Source organism: Hakea prostrata, chromosome 10 (genome assembly GCF_041222555.1).
Source record: "Hakea prostrata isolate BN-2017 chromosome 10, UWA_Hpros_2, whole genome shotgun sequence".
Lineage (NCBI taxonomy): Eukaryota > Viridiplantae > Streptophyta > Magnoliopsida > Proteales > Proteaceae > Hakea > Hakea prostrata.
The window spans coordinates 5,560,250-5,579,637 of record NC_142609.1 but is presented as its reverse complement, the minus strand read 5'-3'; the positions used below and the strand labels follow the sequence as shown (position 1 = coordinate 5,579,637).

The 19,388-nt window shown below is 37.5% G+C and overlaps 2 protein-coding genes across 2 annotated transcripts; one reads left to right on the top strand and one right to left on the bottom strand.

Annotated features, from left to right (window-relative positions):
- Window positions 1–1,727: 1,727 nt before the first annotated feature.
- On the bottom strand, window positions 1,728–9,202 carry LOC149001672 (polyamine oxidase 1-like). Its single transcript, XM_089136840.1, has 10 exons — window positions 9,102–9,202; window positions 8,778–9,027; window positions 8,239–8,367; window positions 8,073–8,134; window positions 7,823–7,977; window positions 6,768–6,911; window positions 5,086–5,235; window positions 2,858–3,112; window positions 2,653–2,734; window positions 1,728–2,429 (listed from the first exon to the last, which is right to left on the bottom strand). The coding sequence occupies exons 1-10, from the start codon at window positions 9,151–9,153 to the stop codon at window positions 2,218–2,220; spliced, it is 1,491 nt and encodes a 496-aa protein (XP_088992966.1). The 5' UTR covers window positions 9,154–9,202; the 3' UTR covers window positions 1,728–2,217.
- A 4,743-nt stretch (window positions 9,203–13,945) lies between these two features.
- Window positions 13,946–14,527, top strand: LOC149001671 (agamous-like MADS-box protein AGL62). Its single transcript, XM_089137145.1, has one exon. It carries the CDS (start codon window positions 13,946–13,948, stop codon window positions 14,525–14,527), a length of 582 nt encoding a protein of 193 aa, XP_088993271.1.
- The last annotated feature ends 4,861 nt before the right edge of the window (window positions 14,528–19,388 follow it).

Here is a 19,388-nt window from a genome sequence, read left to right as displayed (position 1 = left end):
AAATCTATTTAAGGAAAATTAAGAGCGAATTCCTACCTAGAGAAACAAAGGGTCTCGGTGGATGAAGGCACCAAACACGGGAACAACCATTAAAACTAGTGGGGCTGATTTTGCTTGGCATTGCCAGCCTGCGCAGGAGAGGAGAAGGCCCTGGATGCCTCTTAGGACCTACATGCATGCTTTATTACTATGATTTTGATCAGACACAGGACTATTGAGATCTTTAATTTTTAAACATGATGAAGGTTTAAATAAAATGGCCCATTACTTATTTAATGGGCTGGCTGATGCAGCACAGTATAATTCATGACAGGAGAGTTTTTGGAACACCTGGAAATGGGCTCTCTTGTTGGCTCTCTTCCTCCTACCAAATGGCAGAAAATATACCTTAGGATTTCTGCCAATAAATGTGGGTAGGTTAGCGAGCTTAGAAACCTACCAATACATCCCCTGCAGTGAAAACCAATTCTGTTATATATAACTGTTATATATAGATAATTCAAGTGTCTGATCTTCAGGGAGGAGAGAATGTAAGGAAAGTGACAAGCAATTCTGTTTAGTGCAATTTCCAACCAATGCGCTCAATGGTTTTACATTTTGCATTTAGTAAATATTCACCATGAGCGCATCTGGTTAGGGGTGTAAACGGACCGGATTCAGATCGGATAGTGGTATATCCATATCCGCATCCTATTATATTCGGACGGATTCGGATAATATCCTATCGGTTTTCGGATGGATTATGTCAGATTTGGATGATAATCGGATAGTTATTTTCTTAAGTAGATTCTTACATAAATACAAGTTTTCGACTACCTATTTACATCTTTACCTTTTTATTTGTGACGGCTAGGTTTGAAATTTAAGAATTTAACAACTTTGGTAGCTATTTTAGTAAAAATTTAGGAAAATAGTCACATATAAAATAAGAATAATAAATCTAAATAAATAACTTAATCGGATCCCCTAAATGGATGCGGATGCGAATTCGAGAGCAGATTTCGGTTATCCATTTACTCCCCTACTTGCGGGTATAAAAAAAATAATAACAGGGTTTAAAATTATGGTACCAAGAGAAAATCAAGGTCTTTTTGGGATAGCACTGAGTGTTTGATCGGGTTCCAAAGCAAATTTTACCATGAAACATCGAATTATGGATATACTTTTTTAGATGATTCGCGTCAAGATCAAGGTTGAACATTCAACTTCGGCTCCATCTAGACTAATAAGATTAAAATTTAACCAAAAAACAAAAGAAAGAAAAAATTGAGACAAGTCAAAACTGTTTATAATTCATGATCAAACATATTCCATTTTTGTTGTTTGGTATCTTGGCCCATCACAAATGGCCTACATAAACAGATAGAGGATTGTGCTCATTCACATATTTTGCAAAGACATTTAGAAGAAAAATTTACCTCTGAGTATTCATGGTCCATTTTACCAATGCTGAAAGAAGACCCTCTCATAAATGTATAATAGAAATGTTTTAGAGCAAAAAAGAACATAAGAAGATCACTAACTTTTTTTTTTTTTTTTTGGTAGAAGAAGATCACTAACTTACAGTACCATAACTTGGTCATCTTGTTAGAAGTTAGAACCCACAAAAACAAACAAATATTGACTGGCAGGCAGCGTACTCAAGAGTAATACACCAACAAGAAGGGAGAATTACCTTTGCACATAAATTATGAAAATAATAATAAAATAATATAATATAAGGGTGAGCGGCTGTTACCACAATGTTTATCCTCCATGCAAAGTTCTAAAGGGAAGGCTTTAAAGTTGAAACTAAAATTTGGATTATACGTAAGGGGACTGTTCCCAATTTAACAAAAAATAAAATAAGTGACTGTTCCTTAAATTGAATATTGGGCAGTACTCTAATTGTTACCTGTATCTACCTCGTGGATTGGGTTTCACTTTTTCACCCAAATGAACCTAAAACTTGTGTCGTTCTTATCAGCTGCAGCTTCTCCTTCAGAATCAAAACTCCAAAGCTTTGGGGTCTCTTCAAAATTTCTCAAGCAACATTTTCGTCTTTGCATCGCAATCTGAGTAAGGTTCTTTCTCCTCCTAAATATCAGTACTAGGCCGGACACGCAGGAGGTTTGTATTCGAGACCAAACGGTCACTCGTCGCAAGTGTCATGGATCCTTTTTGGTCAAAGTCAAAATCAAAATCGAATTGGTGAGTTTCAGTGGAAGATTCTTCTAGTCATTTGATGCCTTCTTGCACGCCCAACTCTCCATTTCCGAGAAGCTCCCTTGCAATGTCCCACTTGTGGGCACTTGGCATTGTTTTCTTCTGGGTCAAAGTCAACGACCCGGTGAAAGCCAGTAAGGGCTCTAGCAGGTAGATTTGACTACTCTCCCATTCTTCATTCTCCTTCCTCATCTCTTCCAGCAGAGCTTTACTTGTGTCAATTCCTGCCGTTAAATAAAATCAATGGTGAGATATCTTATTCAGAATTTGCTTCATTTTCATTTTTTTACCCATGATCGGATTTAACATTGGGAAGACAATAGTAAGCATTTTATTGGTTGTTTTCAAATAGTACTCATATTTCACACATAAAAAAAGAGTCAAATGATCGAAAAAAACAAAAGAAAACTCCTTGACCCTGGGGAAGCTTCACTCCTGTAATCTTACCTGATAGATAGCCACCATGGACGTAACCATTAAACCTTTCATTCGTGTGTTCTCCAGTGAAGAAGATTGGTCCGACTGGTGCCTGTGGTTCATAAAAAGGGAAAAGAAGAAAAAAAAATCAAATCCCATCCAATTTGGAACAAACAAAGGATTGCGCGAAGCTGAAGAATTAATTCATTCTTAGATAGGCTAACGGTGAAGAGACCTTAATGTCAGTGAAGTCCTGTTTGGTGGCGAAGATGGGGTAGTTGCTATAGCTCCCTCTCTGGAACCGATTATTCCACCAGCGAGGTACCAAAATCTGGGTAGCATTGGGTATGTCTGGTCCAAACATGTCTCTCAAAACCTCCATGGCCTCTTCCATCGTCTTCTCATCCGATTGTTGTTCAACACGTTTCGACTCGCCATTGGTTAATGTCACCACCAGAATGTTGGACCCTGGGTACGCATTCTCCATGTGCTGGTGACGTGCAAGCATCATATCAAATAAATGGTGGTTAGTACTGAGTGATGTGTTCGATAGTAGATGCTTAATTCCAGAAATAATAAATAAATAAAAAAACCACTATTTCCAACATATTATATATTACTAAGAAAGTTATTAGTTTAATCAGTCTGCAATTATGCAAACAGAGTATCCATTTTGATTGAATTAAAATAAGCAGAGAATGAAAAATGATGGAAAAAGTAAGATCCCTCCACCGCAAGTCCATTGCAGGCCACGTGTGACGATTCACTAACTGATAAACATGGAATTTTGCTTCTCAGGTCAAGCATTCTATATTATATTCTAACATGGCAGTATATCAAAAAATAAAATAATGTTCCCAAGAAAATCCAACGTTTGAAATTTGAATCGGTCCTTACAGAACTTAGAAACATTTATTATTAAAGAAAGAAAGGAAGTAAAGCGTTGTGAGACTAGAGATTATGATATACTTTTCCATCGTTGATGGTTAAATCAATGTTTTGCCAGCTCAATAGTGGCTCATCCTTGTGCGTCATTGTTGAAGAACCTTTCCGTGTTTAATTACAGATGCAAGTTGCCTGCATAAAATATTAATCATTCTCTCTCTCTCTCTCTCTCTCTCACAATGATCTGTCAAAAAGTTTACAGCACATAACAATATTATATGCAGCACGCAGCCATGTCATATTGCAAACGCCATGACCCAAGCAAAATTAATTGCAAACCAGGTTGTAGGAAAAAGGGCAACTCCAAAACTTCCTTTATCTTCAAAAAAAGGAGATACCCAAAAACAATGGCTCTTTTCTGCAATTCCTAACAACTGAATCCTAATTGGGGCTTAGTTCAGTAGGCCTGTCTGGGATTTCCAACTATTGTTTTGGACACTAAAGTCTCGCAAACTTTCTTTATAGGTCGCTGTTCTCTCAAGCATGTTTATAGATTTACCACTCTACTTCTAAATGTGATAATGAACTACCCATTCTGAGGGTTTTGAAAGTTCACATTTCTGAAGATTTTCTAACTAATGTTATTTGGTTTTGTTTTGAACTTCAATAAAATTCTACATTAATTTTCTTGTGTGGGGGGGGAGGGAGAGTTGGTTTCGCTTCCCACCCAACCCTTCACAGCTGTATAGTTTCATTGCTTAGTGTGAGAAACCTAGAAGGTCCAGCAATTATTGAGCTACTCATGATATGCAGCCAGTAACAATTTACCGTGACACAGCATTTAAGGTTCCACCTAGAACATCGCAGTCAAAGAACGGATCAAGGCCCAATCACTGTGCCTCGGTTTTGTGAAAGAATCAAAGATAATTTATAAATGCAACAGTATCAGTAATAATAATAATCAAAAACTTAAATGGATTTTTAACTAGAGGCAGCAGGCCAACACAGAAAACCTTATTGAATTCATCAACCTATTCCAACATAGACAAAGCAGGTTTACTCCATGCAGCTAAAGTCAAAAAGGGCTAAATTTTTTTTCTTCATCACGAAGCTAGGGAGGGGGAAGATGTACTAAGGGTGGAAGTTCGAATCCATAAATTTCTTGGACTAAGCCTTTACATAAAAGATCATCATCTCTAAAAGTTTCTAACTAGAAAACCTTTTGTAAGTACATAATTAGTAAAGCACCAAAGTTGTGCCAACAAAATTGGCCTACATCATGGGTGTCCCGGGTTGGCAAGATTGTCCTAGCCCAGGTTGTACAAATAGTTGAGAAGACCTCAATAACGTTGGAATAAATAAGGTGACGTGGTTGATTGATTGGAAACAGACAAAGAACCTGGTTTTAATCAAGCAATTACTTAAGAAAAATGATTGCCTTCCAAAAACATAAGTCTGCACTGCACCAATCATGCATTATCAATAAATAAACAAAACTCATAAACAAACTCCAACAGATCAACCACACAAACATAGGTGCACATGAATAAGGTCAGAGAAACAAAAAGAGGAACGAACCTGCCAAAACGTGTAGTAGCCTCTTCTTTCGTGGGCATAGATAAAGAACTCAGTGCCCGGCCCACAAGGCCAGAACTTGGAGGGGAACTTGAGGAAGATCTTGGTGTACACGATCACATCGCACTTCATTATGGCCTCCGTTTTCCATTTCTGTACATTTTTAAATATTACGTGATATTAAAAATAATATAAATTTTTTATAAAGAACTAAAACAATATTGTTGAAGATGTCAAAGCTATAAAAAATACTGGCCATTCATAACTGAGATTTGGATTTCCTCCATTTGAGTGTATGGTATATCTAAGTTTCCCCTTTCATGGATTACCTAATACAGGAAAAAGTTGGACACGTCGTACACCGGGTGCGAAAAATCTGCACGCAACCTTCCTTGGTCTTTAGGCTGGGAAGGAACTGGTGATTGGTTACCACAACAAACTCGAACTCAAACTCGTGAAGCAGATCATGGGATGCCACCAGCTGGCTCCATGCACCAACGGAACACGTTCACCGCACGCCTGGTGAACTGTACGTAGAACCTATTTATAAAATTAAAAAAATCTAACAGATACCAGAAGCACTTTCAAGAGAAAAAACCCCAAAACCAGCACAGCTCCCCCCTTTTCTACTCTTTTCTCAAACAAAAACAGTATTTGAAACGGTAGCAACATGGAAGTTAGGATTCTTTATTCATGAGGACAACGGATTATATTCTTCTAACACTTCTAACTATGAGAATAGTTTTGCCACTTTTAGTTTACCCTCTTAATATTCAAGAATGAACCTCTTTATAAATATTGCCATACTATCAGATAGAAAGAGGAGCATCATTATGTACTCTTCTGAGAAAAAAATCCTAACTCATCAAAGAGGGACGGTGTTGTTGTCGATTATTTCAAGATAATGGGGAAGAATCTATGTGAGAGGGTTTTTAGAAGCTTCATTCTGGGGTTGAGCTTTAGTGTTGAGCATTGAGTTGCCTATAGTCCGGATCAAGTGGTGGTCGAGATTGAATCTCAACAATCCATTTGATTTTTATATATATATATTTGGTTTGTCAACCCTGGTTTATAAACCGGTGTTCGACCCGCGTCACACACCTAGCGGTGGATGAGTCTCCCAACGTGGATTAAGCGGACCAAGCTGCTTACCACTTGGACCAACCCCGTTGGTTATTTTATTTTATTTTTTGAATTAAACTACTAAAACTCAAAAAAAAAAAAATCAAATCAAATAGGGTGATCAAAATTTGTAACTTTACATCTGAGCCTTACGCAACAATGCGCAGCAGTGAAGCCAAACACTTCATTGTGTATGGTGAAGTGTTTTGTGTAATAAGAGTCTCAAAAAATAGGGTCCACAAAAATATCAGAATTCAAAACTCTCATGTGCGGATGACAGAAGAATCCAATTGGTTTGCAAATTGCAAGACCAGACCAGGAATCCTAGTTGCATAGGTGGACCCCAAGCATCCAATCTATGTATCTCCTGCCATAGACCGTGTACCATCGACGCGATCGGCTGATATGACAGACCGGGTAAGGACACTTACTGGTTCGAATGGGACCCAATAGGCTTAAAAGCGTTTAAAATGGACTAATCCAGCGGATCCCACAGAAGATCAAAATCTTGAATTTTATAGTAGGAACTTCTAGGAAGAGAGCAAAGGAAAGGGAGAACGTACAGGTAAAGGAGGCTGGAAGGAAATGAGGTCGCTTTGGAGAACGCCAACACTAACAGACAAAATTACGTAATTGGCCTCGTAAACGCAACCATCCTCCGTTTTCACCGTAACGCCGTTCCTCGAGTGCTGTAATTCCCGAACAACCTGCTCAAATAACCCAAATCAAACAATAAAATAAATACCTTAATTTAATTGATTACTATGTAAGGAAAGATAGAATCCGAGGCCGAGAGGCCCGAGATGCATCAAATTCTGGGCACAGTCTGTATGACCTGAAATCAACAAATAAATGCGGGATACATCAATATTTGATCAAAACCCGAGTCTCCTATTGGCTATTAGTAATTTTGAATCACTTTGCTTACTGGTAATGAGGGATCTGATAATAAACTGAACCAAAATGTCGACAGGAGGTTCTGTTTCAGGTGAAGATCGTACTGTCCTACGGTTCCCTTATTTATATTTCCATGCAAGCTCCTTAGTCTGGGTCCATGGAACTGACGGAAGAAGTGAGCACCCATTGAATGTGGAAAGTGACAAGACCTCGTACACTATACTATTTTAAGCATTTAGTTTTGTGGAGGAGGTTTTTTCTGAAACACTCGGCTCGAATGACGCCCACAGGTTTCAATTCCCTTTTTTATTTTGATGATAATATACATCAATTGCCAACTTGAAGGAAACCAGAAAACCTGCATTTCTTTAATAACCAAAACCGTGATCACCAAGCTCGACAAAACCTCTATCGAGGAAAGAAGATAGGCAAGAAATAAATAGATGGAACCCCCAATAAAAACAGTTGACCTAAGGTGAGGGGAGATATTATTTTAATGGCTTTGAGGAGGAACGTCGTTATCCATAAAACAAAAAAAAATTGGTCAAACCCAGCAAGAGAAAAATGTGCATGCATTCAAAACGGATTTCGGATTTTTTGTTTTTAGTTTTTGTTCGTTGCCCATTTCATCGGTTAATCACACCAAATTTCTGTTTTCTCGATGTGACGATTGAAAAGAAGAGAAAACAGCAAACAGAGAAAGCGCACAAAGAAATTCTACCTTGTTAAGCTTAAGACGACTGTCCACGATTTTACCTTCAGAGGTAAAAAGAAAAGATTCCGCCATCTTATATAGCAAGAATTCGTATCCTCTCTCATCTGCAACAAGAAATTCTCTCTCCCCAAAATCCGTATACGTTGATATTGGTTCCACCTCTGTAAATAATACCTCATTATGTCAAACTCCAAGAAAAGCCTAGATGCAGAATCCAAGAGAAAAAAAATAAAATAAAAGTTGAGCTCATACTGACCGGCCATCTCAAAATCATGGAGGATAAAATCAATGGCTAGCTCTATTGGAGTCTTTGGCGCCCTGAAAAAAATAATAATAAAACATTAAAATTTTGGAACACTAAACCTGATAATTAATTGAATTCTTGACAATCAAGATGATTAACACAGTTAGCGGACTATTACGATGATGGTTCTGGAGCCGCAGAGAGGACACTGTTCAGATTAGCCTCTTGATTCCTGAGTTCCTGAATCGCCGAATCCACAGCTTTCTTATATGACGCCGCAGCTAAACCGCTCGGGAATATCTTTCCACTGAAAACAATTCGAAAACCGAATCAGTAACCAGAATCATTCGTGCAGTAGTAATCTGTATAAAGAAGAAGAACAGTGGAAGAAGAATTCCGCCTCAAACATCGTCAGATCGAGGCTTCACTAAGAATATTGCATCCAATTGTTTAACCTGGTAACCCTAATTGCTTGTTGCCGAAGAACTAGTCATATGAAGTAAACGCCAAATTCCGCCGGGGAAGCGCAATGGCGAACCATATCCTTAAGGCGCCATCTAGTGACCTAATGACTATCATTCGGAGGTCAGAGAATCAAATGTCGTTTTCGCCATTCAGACTTCTGTCAATTTTCACACTGCAACCCTGGCGTACTCTAGCAAAAAAACAGAGAAAAAGATTTGTAGGGAGAGGACGAGATTGGAACAAGTAACGAACCTTCGATCGTATATGTTGTAGCGAGCATTACTGTAATCAGAGAAGCAGGTTTTGAGGCCTGATTCGCAGGCAAGTTCCCAAACTGGATTGGATTCCTTGCCGCCAACACCTTGGATCCAACCGGCACCTAATTCCACCGACAATCCTCCAAAATCTTCCTTCCGAATTCTTCCTCCCATACGATCTGAAGCTTCGAGTATCACTAAATCATCCACTCCATTCTCCGCCAATACTCTCGCCGCCGATATACCTTCACAAAGAATTTTACAGATAAAGAAATGAAACAAGAAGAACAAATCAGAAGTGAAGAGGATTTTTCCTTACCTGAAATCCCTGCTCCGATTATGATAACAGTACAAGGAGAAGAAGACTCCATTAACGCAGAGAGCGAGAAGATATTATTTCCGAATTCCGGTTGCTCTGTTTTTTCGTGTGTTCGATGAGACCAGCAGAAGTAGCGGGAGTTTGGGATTTTATAAGAAACCAGTGCAGAAGGCAAAGTCCTCTCAAATACTCACAAGGGTAAATTAGTCCTTTTATCACAACGAAGTACTGAATCTACTGATCATTACTGAGATCGAAGGATACTTTCGTAATTTCAAATCCATATCTGAATCCCCTCACATGATACGAGCATACGACTCCTATGAGTTGGTCCGTGCGGAGGGCATTGTGTTTGTGTGTGAAACAGCGGCAAAGGGACACACGTGTTGAATAGAAATTGGTGGGGCCGCATCACGATACACACAAACTTGTAGATTTGTGATACCCTTTGAAGATTCCATTTGAATGTGATCTACAATGTCTGTCGTAAAACATAACGATGAGTGAGGAGCAGGTAATCGGAACCTAAGTGAAGTTTCCAGGAGATGAGATGCTCTCTCATGTGTTCCACCAATTTGCTAACAGATGTTACGAAGCAAAGGATCTGATGCTTTTGAATTGGGTGGAATTGGAATTGAAACAGTAACCAAAATCTGAACAGAAATATTGACACGTGTAACGTGAATTAGAGTTTGAATGGTCAACGACACCATAAAAGCATTTCGTTGAGGGATATGTGCGGGTGGAGGATCAGCGATGCTGACAGGTACACTGCCGGACTTCCAATTACGAGGGGCCACGGGGTATTATTATGGATCTCTGTTTATCATTTTTTGTTATTTTTACTTGTAGGTTTACTTAATTTTGTAGCTGAAAAATGTAAACATGTTACTTTGTATTTTCCATTACGGGAGATGATTAGAATTCTACTTACGAGTAAAGGAGTGTACTTCTTTATCATCTTTGTCTTATGCATTGAGGAAAGGGACTCGTCTCTCGACAATGTGGATTAAAACCAAAAGTTTCTCTTAAATATGTAGGTCTCTGAGTACCGACAATGTGGATTAAAAACAAAAGTTTCTCTTAAATATGTAGAAGAGATGTGTACCAAACTCAAGTAGAGGATCTGTATTCATATATTTAGCTAGAAGTCAATTTATTAATGTTCGAAAGTGTGTCTCCCTCTTAAATATATGATAAATAGAGAGTCAAAGTAGGTCGATCTCTAACCCAATAGAGAATCCTAATTTTGCTTGTCATTTAAGGCTCATATTGATCTTTAAGTAGTAATTGAAAGCTAATAGTTTTGATAAAAATTTTCAGCATTGAAAGTTTCGATTAGACCATTGAATCAAATCTATCAATCATTGTAGATACATGATGCAAGATGTGACATACGTAACTGTGAAATTTAATCTTGAGAAAAATCATGGAAATTGTTACTCATTGGTAAAATTAATGCCTCATCACTATAAAGTCACGGGCTCGCATCCCCTCAAGACTAGGAGAGAAGTCTCACCTTATATTTAAATTATATGTAAAATATCACTATTTGATGATGTAGTTAAGGTGCACTTAAACTAATCACTCCTTGAATATTTAGTACTTGATTGGTTCTATACTCTTCCACATATCTTTGATGATCGACATAAACTTGCCAAGCTGACAACCTTGATATTAAAGTATGAGGATCAAACCATGAAAAGCTAATCACCATTAGAACAAATAATCATAGTTTACTACAAGATTAGCTGGTCACTTTCACACAAAGGAAAAGAAGGTCTTTTTGTATTTTATTCCACTCGGAGTTAACTCCAAAGCTGTAGCTCAACTTCACTAACCCACTTTATTCTTTCCTTGAGAAGGTTCCAAGCAAAATAATCAATTAACCATGCTTAGGGGTCATGGTTTGCCACTTATCCATGGCAAACACCTAATCCCAAAAGAAGACATTTTGGGGCCAGCCATACAGGATGAGAACAACTTTTAGAGGAAGCTTTTATGGTTGTTCGATTGTATATCGTGCATGTGAGAAAACAGGAGTTTTCAGGCATAGAAACGTTATAAGATCAGTCAAGTTGAACACCTAACCCTAACACAGGCCTTGAACTTAACTCCTCCCCTTTTTTTGGTCAATAATTTTTAAAGAGGTGCAATACGAGGACTCCCAGAAGGTCACCCATCATGATATTATTCTCGTCGAAGCATGCTTAACTTTGGAGTTCTAATGGGATCCAATGCATTAGGAGATATTCGTGCCTACTCTACTCATAGTCATAATACAATGTGACAGTGCTTAAAAGAACCTATAAGCGTGATAGGATATGTTGAGCGTAGTGGGTTAGCCCTAGTCAAACACTTAACCCTTATGGTTATCTTTGTCTAACTTTGACGCATGCACCCTTTTAGACGAGTCAAAACTTTATTCAGACTCAAGACAGATCAAGATGGATTCGGACCATGAGACCAAATTTACACTCATGTCACATCACCTATGAAACTTTGGCCTTATTTTTATATTAAATTTATGAGTTTTTTTTTTTTTCTTAGCAATATTTTAGGGTTTGAAAGGATAATGGTCAAATACTCAACTAGGCCATTCTTAAAAAACAAGAATGAAAGAAAACTAGGCTAATTTTTTTTTCCATTAGGATTATTTTTTTCCATCCTTTCTTATTTCTAAATCACATAACTTATATGAATTCAACCACTTTGTTTGAAATTTAGGGTTCTAAGATGCAACTGTCAAATGGGTATTGTTTACCATGTGTGAATAGCTGAAATTCTCTCTTCTCCTCCGCTTTCCAATATCGATTTTACTTTAATGGAACTTGCCAACACATATTCAGTTTAAATCATCACTCAAAGACAATTCAGTTTTGACTGCTCCACTAATGAGAAGCTTCCATCTGCTTTTATTAAATTTAGAATTTTTTTAGAATTTACTATTGACCCAGACGTCTCTCAAGTTTCCACATTTTAGATTCTTTTCAAATAGGTCCTCAAATGGAGGACTTTAACCCTCATTTCCACTTTCATAGATACAAATAATGATCATTCTTGGATTTCCTACACCATGCATAATAATATTAGTCAATTGGATTATTGGAATATATGCAATGCCGAAAGTTGCTTGATCAATTGACCTATGACCCATGAGTTCCTCTTAGCCGTATATAGTGATGTTGTGCATGGAACTAATTGTTCTTGTAGGTCATAGAGTTTACTTTCTTGGTTGGAGAGAAGGGTAATTGATCTAGATAGGGTTTTATTGTTTTAGGGGTGTGAAAAAAAGTAGTAAAAGACCCAATTCTTGCTTGTTAGCCAAGTGGGTGTAATCAAATGGCTTACAGTGGAAGTGGGGTCCTCGGTTATTATTATTGAATATTTCGATAAAAGAATATATTCTCTCATCTAGGGTAGAGCCAGAAATTAACATAGGGTAGTTTTATTTTGGAGGTGGGGGGAGTAAATAATGAAACCACATTGAGAGAATGTCACGTACTGCATTTTGCACAAGGAAAAATGACTAGAAAGGTTTCTCTAGGAAAATTTCAAAAAACTGAGATAAGGGGGAGGGTTAATCGTTGATATTTCAAGCATGGCAAGAGGGCAGATACGTCTTTTTGAGAAAATTTCAAAAAATCAGGGGGAGAGCAGGGGTGGCATGGTCCCCCTTGGCCCAGGGTATCTCTACCCGTACTCTTATCTTTTGTTTGTTTTCGTGCAAGTATTTCTCGTACGAACCTCGGATTGTGACGTATGACGTTTAAAAGATCGATTCATTGTGATTAGAAGACAAAAAGATTAAAGTTACAAACTTTGAATTCTAAAATGCCATGTGTCATGAGTTGAGGACCATGGGACAACAAACTAAAGTTCCCTATCTCATAGGTGTGTGTTTGTCTTTGCCTTAGAATTCTCCCTTTTTTTAATTTTTTACCAAGTTGATGCTAGTCATTGTGACTGGGGGCTCACAGGTCCTTTGGGGTCGAGAACAGAGGATCAAACCACAGGCCTCCTAGGACTTTAAACTTCTAACAAAAGGTTGATTACCAATGCACTAGAAGTGCACCCACTACCTGGATTTCATTTTATAGTCTGAAGCTCAAATGAGTTAGTTCAATCTAATGCAAAATTCTTACTTCTGATGAGAAGGATTTGGTTATTCTTCAGCGGAAGAATCTCTTCACCAATGGTGATTTAATGAGTTCGGACCATCTATCCCAATGGGTAAATGATTGTACCTCTCTTACACCTTTTTACCACATTCAGAGAAGATCCCCTAACTCTGATTTAATCCCTTGAATTGTCAGTGAGAAAATCCTTTATGGGTTTGAGGCTTAGTCTTGGATCTTCATGACAAGTAAGATTGGATTCGATCCATGTCCAGTCCAAGCCCAATAAGAAGCCCATTTTGAACCAAACAGACCTTCTTGGCCCAATCAGTGGATTACCACAGGCCCACAAGTGCATCACTCTTCTCCCACATATGACATACCACTTTCTAGTGTGATCAAATTGTTTTCTGGATAAATTTCTAATGTGAATATATATTTTTTAATCTCAATAAATTATTAAAATTTGGATAAGAATTTCATAAATAGAATACCAAATTGGAAATATGAGATTTATCAAATATATAAATGCTTCCAACAAGATATATTTAACATAATTTCACTTGATACAATGGATCTTTTTTAAAAAGAAAAATTTCCAAACTATAAATACTTGCCATTCCACAAAATAAAAAGTTCGGATTATATAATAACACTTACAGCTTTTCATGCAACCATTCCTTGTTCCATACTCTGAGCATACTTGTCTTCTCAAGCTTTTCAATCATGGCAGAAAGAAGATCCACCAAGGGGCGCATGAAGATCGAAATGAAGAAAATCCAAGATTCAAATGCTCGTCAAGTAACATTCTCAAAGCGGAGATCTGGACTTTTCAAGAAGGCCAGTGAGCTTCAAAGCTTATGTGGTGCAGAGATTGGCATTCTTGTTTCTTCCCCATCAGGCACTGTTTTCTCGTTTGGACACCCTTCTGTCGAAACTGTTATGGACAAACTCCTCAACACGGGCACACCACATGTTCGACCAAATCTCCCTTCGAATTTTGATGCTTTTCGTCAAGCCAACGTTGAAGAACACACCAGGCGATATACGGAGATGGTAGCCCAATTGGAGGATGAAGAGAGGAAGAGCAAGGAATTGCAAACATCGATAGGTGCTAAGAATGGTGATTTTTGGTGGGAAGAACCCTTGGACACCCTTGATTTTGACGATCTGCAGCATTTGAAATTCGCCATGAGCTATATGAAGGAAAGCATAACCAAGAAGATTGATCGTTCGAAGGATTTGGCTTGGCTATCAACTCATTCCAAAAGGTGGATTGGTTTGTTGGGTTCCAATCTTCATCCATGAAGATTAGGACTATTGTATGTAATGGATCACCTTCCCGTCAGGGCATGACAATGTGCTTCTTTAATGCTTCTACATCACACAATCTACGTAGGACCTACTAGTGGTTCAAACTTTTTATTATTATTATTATTATTTTATAATTAGTATTTATAGCTGGGTCTCACCACTATTGGATGGTGGGAAAACGTTAACGGACCACATTCAGCCTGACAAGGAGGTGATGGCACGCAAACCTACACTCAAAAGTCAATCGAATGCCCTTTCTATTTAGATGAATATTTCTCTTTTCAATTTAAATAGAAAAATAAAATACGTGAATTTTTTGTTTAATTAAAGTTTGTTTAAGCCAACTTGTGCATAGTTTGACAACATCTTTAGAAGTAGTTTAATGTATAATTTAAATATATGAGAGCTTTACCCTTGATCCGGGATTTGAACTCTTGATTTTATTTTACGAGACGATGGTTTTTATTTACTGAGTCAACTTGTTGAGATTCATATGATTGAGTTTTAGGTGTATATTCACTTGTTTACATGCATGTAGATAATCCATATCAGTTTTTACATGGCTTGGTCTAAAATGTTGGAATTGTGGATGAAATTCTTTAGATCTATGGATTAAAAAATTTATCAAACAAGTGGGGTTTAGTGTATTTTGAACCTAATTTTTGAATATGAGTAATGATGCTAAGCAGCTTCACGTCTCTTCTAGTCTACCTTTCATATCCTTAAAATAATTATTAATTAAATAAATAAATGAACCAAATCAATTCTTACTTACAAGCGCCTTCTATTCCATTTTTCAAATCTATATATACATGAAAGTATCTAGTCTATTTTTATGCCACATGTCATGATCTAAAGTCTCAAAAAAATATTCATATAATGTTGTGGGGAAGATCAACTTTCTGGACCGACCCCGATCCTTCAATGGTTCCGGTTATCCTCAGCTTCCTGACAGATAAAACACGAGTGAGAGTGGGCCGCCTTTGAGGACGGGAAGCCACCTCCAATGATTAAGTCCGTCTTTAATGGAGAAGATGAGAATCAAGACTAGTAAAGTAAATGCTAAAGGTGGAAGAATGAATGTTTCTCAAGGAGTTATGGAGGAGAATAATGGCTGGAGAAAGCTCTGGTTATACCTGGGAACCTCGTCCTTATTTATAGTGAACCTCTGACCTTTTCTCGCCTACGATGACCGACTGGCTCTTCATCACGTTGCTCAACAGTGGAGATGGCTTCTGGGGCTTGGAGACGTTACCCTTTGAAGGTTGCAGACCCTGGGCTGTTGCCAACACCTTTTGTAATCAAGGAGTCAACTCAAGTATCATCCTGATGCGACCTTAGTCCATGGTTGAGGAGACAAAAAGTGGTGTTGCTGTCCTTGCCGTAGTCTTAGAACGAATGTTGGGCTTCCAAGCTGTCTCTTATCACTACACAGTCTTCTAGACATTAATTGCTGAAATTAATGCTATGAGGCATCACAAGCGAGGAAATATCAAGGATCCCCCAAAGGCAGCTGGTCCTGCTATAAAGTTATAGGGCGTCTGGACTTGTTAGTGAGTCTTTCCAGCGTTGCCTTCTGTCAACCGAAAAGCCTCCTGACCTAGCTGGCATGCAATATCTTTTTGAACCGCCGAGACGCCGAGTCGGTTTTTATTCGAACCATTATTATTTGGTGGTTCCTTTCGAATCACCCATAACATATAACAATAAACAAAGACCCAAAAAGTTTAAAGATTTAAGGAATTGATAGGAAAGCTCATAAATTTACTTAGTTTTACTTTTTTGTATTTTATAACAACACATCATTCCTTTTATGTTATACCACCATTGCCAATATATTTTGGTGCAACCAACATGTGCCTTCAAAAAAAAAAAAAAAAAAGGAGAAACGTATCAATATGTATTGTATCAACTATATCAAATATGGATATGTATCGACTAGTATCATATCGCTTTGAACATTGTTTTCAATCAATAAAATTTTATTATTCAGATTTATACTTATCTGGTGGTCAAATTAAGAAAATCGGAAGATTTTGTGAGGAATTTATTGCAAATTTTGTATAATTAAAGCTTACTTTTTTCCTGTTTTACATCTCTTGTAATATACCTTTCATTTAGATTACTTCTTTAGGGCAGATTTCAAATCTCTAGATTTATGAATACCAAATTTATACCCATTTGGTTGTGAAAATCTTTGGATTCATGAAATTTAGAGATTCATCTTTTTATACTAAAAATGTGAATTTGTAGATTTATGGGTATGGGGTGATGTGCATTCACAAAAATCATGTTGACCAAATAGTTTTTCATAATGAAATTTCCACAAATTTAGGTTAACGAAACAGTTAATTTTATGAATTATGACTCCATAGATTTGAAATCTCTAGATATTTGAAATCTCCAGACTCGCATAACCAAACAAACCCTAAAATAATTATTGACTAAGTAATTAACCAAATCTATGCTTACTTATGAGCGCCCACTATTCCATTTTCCAAATCTATATATACACATATACATACCTATATTCCAAATTCATACATCTTTGGTAGTCAATATAGAGTTGAAAATTTTGTTGCTCTCAGATCATGAAATGTGGTATTCTTGGGATGCAACATCGATGATCTATCCTGCTCTTATAGTCAGTTAATCACAACAATTGGATCTAAAAAATGCCATGTTTCATGATCTGAAGTCTATATAACAGCAAACAAAGACCCAAAGAATTGAAACATTTAAGGAATTGATAGGAAAGCACATAAATTTACTTCTTTTCCTTTTTGTGTATCTTGTAACAACACATCATTCCTTTTGTATGACAAAATGGAGCCTCTATAAATTCCCATTGGTTGTGTGAGCTCTTGGGCATCAAGCCTAGACAAACTTGATTCCTAGGGTTCCTTGTCAAGAAAACTATCCAAAGAGCAGAGATCGCTTGCTTTTTTGAAGAGTCCAGCTTCACCTCTTTTCAGGATGGAAATGTTCACATAGTGGTGAGCTGGGCTCTTCAAGAAGCAAGCGATCTCTAAGCTTTATATGGATATGAAAGCATCTTTTGTATTGTTTATGTTGTGTTGAATACATTTTGCACCGTCTAAGATGTTGCAGGTCTTTTTAAAAATTTAAAGATTTCAAATATTTAGGGTTTGTTTGGTTATTTGAGTCTGGAGATTTGAAATCTATAGATTTGAAATATATAGATCTCTAATTTTTGGAATCATCGTTCATAAATTTACCTGTTTGGTTAACCGAATATGTGGAATGAAATTTATAAATTCATCCTGATTTTGTGAATGACAAATGCTTAACCCTTTTATGGTAGGAGTGAAATCTTTAAATTTTACTTCATATCCGTAAATCTAGATTCACGTTTTTAATTTAAAAAGGTGAATCCCTATATTTCATGAATCCAGGAATATTCACACAGTCAAACAGAATAATTAATTGACTCAAAATTGTTTCAATTAGTCAATGCGGGGTTAATAGAATGGTAAGATCCATATTTCTCAGTGGAGTGATCATTGGTTTGATCCCGACGACAAAGCTCCCTCCCTAAGAATGTAATAAACGCATCCTAAGCTGGCCCGGATGAAAAAAAAAAAAAAAAACTGTTCCAATTACAACTACGTCAAAGTCTAATTATGTAGACCACATACCCTTCTCTTTTGTGTTCAATTGATGATGGAACTCTGTGTAATTCTACACACTTGACCCAGCAAGAAGCATGAGAGATGAGGAACCCATCTTAGAATAAAAAACACAACAGGGTAGTCTCAAGTCTCAATCAAAGCCCTTATGTTAAATGTGAAACCTGTATTTTAATATGGATATTGGATGGACGGTGAGAATGGTAGTTCGAGACTTCGAGTATTTTAAATTATCAGCAGAGAAGAATGATGCCGAGTTGTGACCACGAAACAGTAAAAGGGTGGCTGGTCCATATTCCCAACTTTTTGAAGGACTTGAAATTTAAGCAAAACGTTGAACCACCAGAAGAGAAATATTCAAACGCAACCAGTCAATATAAAGGAAGAGCTTGAGCCTCTCTTTCTGTGTCCCTCTCATGGACTTTGATATATGGGATGTTCTCTAAGTTCTAAGATCTGTTTTTGATTCGATTCTTTCTCCCTTTAAAGAGAGAAGAAAAAATTGAAGCATCAAACACAGAGAGAGAAAGAGAGGAGAAGAAGAAGAAGAAGAAGACGAAGAAGAAGGAAGAGAGATGGGGAAGTATGTGGAGATACTGGACGCAGGGGTAAGGATCGTTGCTCGTTTCCATTCTCACTGCCCTCAGACGGCGAGGCTGTACTACCACCCTCCTTCCGAAGACAACCAACACCACAACCTGAATCTCCACCATCACGGTGGTGGCGCCACCGGCAGCAGTGCCGACTCCAACGTCTCTGCCGTGTTGGGTAGTTGCGGTGCCAAGGCTGTGGGAGTCAATACTACCGATGTGATTCTTTATTCCATTGTATGAATTAACCAGAGAGAGAGAGACATCATTGTTTGTGAGGGAATTCTCAGATTGATTCACCCACTTAATTTTTCCATTATTTAATACTAATCTCATCTTCAGGTTCTAATCTCATGTGTTAACTTTGATACGACATAATCTTAATTCGTTACTGCGTTATGGAATATGGATGGCAACATACTGAGGTTCTCCAGTTCATATAAATCATCTGATGCTGTGGACTCTGTTCTTTAGTTTGTTGGAACCAATCAAATTGAAAGAAAAACCAAGTGTTTGAGAAGGGTTTGTTGCAGGTTTTCCAGCTGCTTTCTCTCTTCTTTGGATCTTAGTGTCGATTACTCATGAAAAATTGGACATTTAGACCAGCATAGAGCT

Bases quoted from the DNA above. Each gene is read 5' to 3' on its own strand.
- LOC149001671 (XM_089137145.1), top strand. From the start codon at position 13,946: ATGGCAGAAAGAAGATCCACCAAGGGGCGCATGAAGATCGAAATGAAG.
- LOC149001672 (XM_089136840.1), bottom strand. From the start codon at position 9,153: ATGGAGTCTTCTTCTCCTTGTACTGTTATCATAATCGGAGCAGGGATT. The intron at 8,135-8,238 runs GTAATAGTCCGC...TATTTTTTTCAG, and splicing joins GCGGCTCCAGAACCATCATC to GGCGCCAAAGACTCCAATAG. The intron at 5,236-6,767 runs GTACGTTCTCCC...AAAAATGTACAG, and splicing joins CCTTCCAGCCTCCTTTACCT to AAATGGAAAACGGAGGCCAT.